Here is a 5,514-nt window from a genome sequence, read left to right as displayed (position 1 = left end):
TGTGTGTGTGTGTGGGGGGGGGGGTTACACTTTGGTGAGGTTTCTTTTTCTTTTCTTTTTTTTAAAATATATTTTGGAGTGCTATTCCCCCCCTTGTGTCGTTGCCTCTTATATCCCTTCCCTCCCCTTTGCTTTTAATCCAGGAAATGGGTTGGATCTGAAACCTGGTAGGTAAGTGATGTCGTGGGAGTCCATCAGTTGCGTGTCTTTAATTTTTACTGAAGGGTTCACTTGTGTGTGTGTGTGTGTGTTGGAGGGGGGGGGAGAGGTTACGTCGATTAATACGTACTTGCTCGTACTGATACTCAGACTATGGTTAGTTAAAGACATGCATGCATTTTTTTAATTTTTATTTTTTGTTAAATTGCCTGCAGTTTTACCGGAAACGAAATAACCAGACTTCTAAAATAACATCAGGGAGGGATTAATGATCCCAGAGCATCCCAATTTTGGATACTTGCACACAACCTGCATGCTGACCTGGATTATTGTGGGGAATCACCAGGCACGTGGCATCTTTCGGCTTGGCTGCAGGGAAAAAGGAAGGATGGAAGCCAAATGTATTTTAATCCTGTGATTCAGTGAGGCGCAAATATTACTTATACGATTATATTTTGTCTCAGTGATGCGTGGTTGCAAGGTGTTTTGCATTTTCTGCCTTGAGATGCCCGGGCTTTCTGGCTATTGCAATCTGGCCTCCTCCCTGGAGCTATGATGTTACCAGGCAAGGAGAATATTGGAATTCAGTGAATTCTTTGTGGGCAGATATAAGAACAAAGGGAGAAGGGAGTGGATCGGCATTCCTTGCAGGATTATAACCAAGAGAAGGGAAGAGTGATTGCTAAATGAAACTTTCTTGTTTAGAATTAACACAAACACTTCTGCTTCCCAGAAGTATCGATTTCATTTGTCTGGCGTTTATCCCTCCCTTCCTCCAGAAGGGCTCTGGGCAACCCACTTAATTCTTCCCTCCTCCACTGAATCCCTCATAACAACCCTAGTCAGGTAGTTTAGGCTGAGTGAATGTGGCTGGCATGAGGTCACTCAGAGAGCTACATGGCTGAGTGTGGATTTGAACTCAGGTCTCCCCAGTCTTAGTCAAACTCTGTAACATCCTTAATGGGTCACTGTGGGAAAGTGGATGCTGGACTAGGTGGACCCCTCCCCCATTTAATCCGGAAGAGCTTTTATTTCTGTATGTACAGGTGTGGGGATACAGCAATTCTGCCTGTTTAGCTATCACTAAAGTTTAGCTATGATAAAAGCACTTCACACACTATCAAATAGTGGCACTACAGGGTTTGGTTTCTGTTGGGTATGAGAGTGCTGGAAACTCAGGGCATCTTTCTAACATTTGCCAAATGGGCATCCAGGGGGACCTTAAAGACTAATGCAGTTTATTCCAGCATACTTTTGCGTGCTGAAATAAATCTTGTTATTCTTTAAGGCACCACATTGGGGACCCCTGCTTTAAGGTGCTACTGGACTCCGGTCTTACTTTGCTGTTCTGGACTTACATGCCCCACAAGTGGACATGTTCACGGAGGACAAAGCTATCCATGGCTACTAGTCAAAATGGATACTAGTCATGATGCATACCTATTCTCTCCAGGATCAGAGGAGCATGCCTGTTATATGAGGTGCTGTAGAAAACAGGCAGGACGGTGCTGCTGCAGTCGTCTTGTTTGGGGGCTTCCTGGAGGCACCTGGTTGGCCGTTGTGTAAACAGACTGCTGGACTTGATGGGCCTGGGTCTGATCCATCAGGGCTTTTCTTACGTTCTTAAGCCCAGAAGCAGGGCACGAAGGGGGAGAGTGACTGGCCCAAGGTCTCCTAGTGAGGTTGATGACAAAGACGGGATTTGAACCCAGGTCCTAGTCAGATACACTAAGTGTTGCATCCCACTAGCTCCCTATGCTGCTGCTGTACTAGGAGAGAACAAGCTTGCAGAATGAACCATTTCCCCAGCAAGGCCAGAATCATAAAATTGTAGAGTTGGAAGGGGCCATCGAGGCCATCTCATCCAACCCCCTGCTTAATGCAGGATCAGCCTAGCGCATCCCTGACAAGTGCTTGTCCAGCCTCTGCTTAAAGACTGCCAGTGAGGGGGAGCTCACCACCTCCCTAGGTAGCTGACTCCACTGTCGAACAACTCTTTCTGTAAATTACTTTTCCTAATATCCAGCTGGTACCTTTCCGCCCACAATTTAAACCCATTATTGCGAGTCCTATTACCTGCTGCCAACAGGAACAGCTCCCTGCCCTCCTCTAAGTGACAGCCCTTCAAATACTTAAAGAGAGCAATCATGTCCCCCCTCAACCTCCTCTTCTCCAGACTAAACATTCTCAACTCCCTCAGACTTTCCTTGGTCTTCAGGCTGATTTATTTCTTCCAGGCGTGGACCTTTATTTTTCAGCTTGCATTTTCTTTCCTCCCTCAGGAGAAGTTGGGTCCAGAACTGAGAATGAGGAATGGATCCCCGTCAGCAAAGAGTTCGAGGGGTGCACGTTCCCCTAGTGGAGGAAGCCCGTTCGTCTCCTGAAGAGGAACCCCGGTGTGGGAACAGCTACACAAAATGGGAGAACAAGCAGTGGACGGAAGGATGCTTAAAAGCTGGAGAGGAACTGGATTGGGAAGAGGCTTCTGATACTAGCTCGGTGGTCTTTGTTGAGGAACGGGGAGAGGTGCGCAAAAGTGGCAGCATTGGATGCGCGTCTGATTTAGACGACTTTGGGGAGAACTCCGCCCTTGTGGAGACCCCCAGCGCTGAGAGACTCCATATGGAAGGACCAGAGGTAATCCTTTATCCAAAGGGGCCTCCGACAGATGCTGGATTTGCCACCGAGGAATGTGAGGAAGTTGCTTATCGAGATGAAGGCTGTGTCGGTGCTGAATGGATCCATTTTCCAGAGGAATCGCTGGGGAGGGAGGAGTCTGAGGAGGAAGAAGCTGAGGACACTGTTTACGAGGGTGGAAAGCTATTAGAGAAAATGCCGGTTGGGGTTGAAGGTGAGTTGACCTTTTTTCCGGAGGGATTCAATGGGGAGGGGTCTGAGGAGATTCCGTGTTGGGGAGGAACTCCCCTGGATAAAGCAGCCACTGGGGGAGAGTCTGAGGTGATTGTTTGCCAAGATAAATCTCCTATAAGGGGAGGATCCAGTGGGAAGGAGCCTGAAGCAATCCACTCCCAGCAAACCTCTCTTTCAGGGAATGGATCTGACGAAGAAGCGATGGCGGAGTGGGCCGTGCCTGTGGAGGAGCTGGTTGCCAAGCAGCGGCCTTCGAAACCACGTCACATCTGCAGCGAATGTGGCCGTAGCTTGGCCAGCCATTCGGCCCTTGTCCGTCACTGCCTCATCCACACCGGAGAGCTCCCCTATGCTTGCACGGAGTGCGGACGCCGCTTCCGACAGTCCTCGGCCCTCGTCCGCCACCTTCGGGCCCATCGGGGCGAGCGTCCCTATGTTTGCGGCGAGTGCGGCAAAGCCTTTGGAGTCCGATCAGCGCTGGTTCGCCACCAGCGGGCCCTGCATTCAAGCGAGAGGCCCTATGTCTGCGGGGAGTGCGGGAAGGCCTACGCGGACCTTTCCATCCTGACAAAGCACCAGCTCATTCACGTCAACGGGCGGCCGTTTTCCTGTCCTGACTGCGGCCAGTCGTTCGGGCACCGCACCACCTTGACGCAGCACCGGCGAATCCACACGGAGGAGCGGCCGTACCGCTGCGCAGAGTGTGGGCAGACCTTCCGGCAGAATTCGGCCCTGGCGAACCACCGCCAAGTCCATTCCGGAAAGCGCCCCTTTTCTTGCCAGTTCTGCAGCAAAACCTTCACGGGCCGGCCTACCCTCGTCCAACACCTCCGGACTCACACCGGGGAGAAGCCGTACAGCTGTCCGGACTGTGGCCGCCGTTTCAGCACCAGCTCCAACCTCCTGCAGCACCGGAGGAACCACCTCGGCGAGCGTCCCTTCGCCTGCTCCTTGTGTGGCCGCCGGTTTGCCCGACGGCCCGACCTGGCTCGGCATTACGTCACCCACGCCGAAGGCAGTGTCCGGCCGCACCGCTGCGGGGAATGCGGGCGGCGTTTTGTGGAACTGGCTGACCTGGAGCAACACAAAGCCACGCACCGTGGGGAACGGCCCTATGTCTGCAGTTACTGTGGCAAATCCTTCACGGAGGCCGCCACCTTGGCTCGACACCGCCGCTCGCACCTTCCGACAACTCAGCAGGCCTACAAATGTGAGGTGTGCAGGCAGACGTTTGGGCAGAGCTCTGACCTCCTGGCGCACGGGCGGGTCCACAGCGGGGAGCGCCCCTACGCCTGCGCGGACTGCGGCAAGTCCTTCGGGCGCAGCTCCAACTTGTCGCGGCATCGGCGGGTGCACACCCACGAGCGCCCGTACATCTGTGGGGACTGTGGGAAGAGCTATACCCAAAGCACCCACCTGATGGAGCATCAGAGGCAGCACACAGGCGAGCGCCCCTATGAGTGCGCCGACTGTGGCCGCTCCTTCGGCAAGAAGGGGCATTTGGACTCCCATCGCCGGGTGCACCGCCTCTTGCCAGGACATCACGACGGTGTGGCCGAGCAGCTGGTGGAATGTCCCAGTTCTGGAAGTCCGCTGAACCAATGAAAGAGTCTGGTGGTGTTCCGTGTGTGTGAGCATGTATGTGAGCGAGTCTAGCTTAATTTGAGCATGACTCATGGAGGCTTAGCACTACAGCTTGTTTGAAGCCCCTCCGTCTCTCTCCGAAGTCTTTAGTGTAACATCAAATTACCGTATTTTCCGGCGTACAAGACGACTGGGCGTATAAGACGACCCCCCATTTTTACAGTTAAAATATAGAGTTTGGGATTGTCCCGAGTCCGCAGCCTGGGGCCGGCCCTCGGGACTGCGCCCCAACCCCGCGGCCACCCCCAGTCCTCCTGGGGCGGCTCATCCCCCGGGGAAACAACACCACTTACCAGGGCGGGAGAAAGAGGGGGCGGGGGCGGCTGGACGAGCTGGCGGGAGAAACAGGAGGAGGCCGGGGGCCGACCTTCCGGCATGGAAGAGTGTGTGCCGACCCGGCCCGGCCGGAGCAAATCCTGGAGGCGAGGCGGGGAAGGAGCCTCCCCGGGCAGCGGGAGCCCCACAGCCAGAGACGCCAGCTGTAGCCAAGGCTCAGCCCCGGGCTCTAGCGGGAGGGTGGGAGCCCGAAGCGGCGGGACGTGGCTCTCGGGGGGAGTCTGCAAGGGGAGAAGGGAGCGGGGAAGAAGAGGGGGACGGGGGCGAGAGTAAGGGCCCTCGAGAAGGGCGAGGCTAAAGGCGAGGAGAGGACTGAGCCGACGGCCTGCGGAGGACGGGGCTAAAGGAGGGTTTGGAGGGGAGGGAAGCCCATAAAGACAGAAGCTGAAGCGGAGGCCGGGGAGGAAAGGGGGCATGTTGGGTGTGCTAGGCGGCAGCCAAAACACCCTGTGCCGGGAGAAGAGAGTGGCCACCCCGGCCAGCCAGCCGCCTGCCTGCCTTGCG

At 54.8% G+C, this 5,514-nt stretch overlaps 1 protein-coding gene across 1 annotated transcript; it reads left to right on the top strand.

Annotated features, from left to right (window-relative positions):
- The first annotated feature begins 2,472 nt into the window (after positions 1-2,472).
- Positions 2,473-4,635, top strand: LOC130490374 (zinc finger protein 883-like). Its single transcript, XM_056864200.1, has 2 exons — positions 2,473-3,010; positions 3,209-4,635. Exons 1-2 carry the CDS (start codon positions 2,473-2,475, stop codon positions 4,633-4,635), a joined length of 1,965 nt encoding a protein of 654 aa, XP_056720178.1.
- The last annotated feature ends 879 nt before the right edge of the window (positions 4,636-5,514 follow it).

Source organism: Euleptes europaea, chromosome 18, assembly GCF_029931775.1.
Source record: "Euleptes europaea isolate rEulEur1 chromosome 18, rEulEur1.hap1, whole genome shotgun sequence".
Classification (NCBI taxonomy): domain Eukaryota; kingdom Metazoa; phylum Chordata; class Lepidosauria; order Squamata; family Sphaerodactylidae; genus Euleptes; species Euleptes europaea.
The sequence above is the reverse complement of the archived record's forward strand: the minus strand, read 5'-3'. Positions and strand labels throughout refer to the sequence as shown.

Coding starts and splice junctions, on each gene's coding strand:
- LOC130490374 (XM_056864200.1), top strand. CDS start 2,473: ATGGATCCCCGTCAGCAAAGAGTTCGAGGGGTGCACGTTCCCCTAGTG. Junction 3,011..3,208: donor AATGCCGGTTGGGGTTGAAG/GTGAGTTGACCT, acceptor CCTCTCTTTCAG/GGAATGGATCTGACGAAGAA.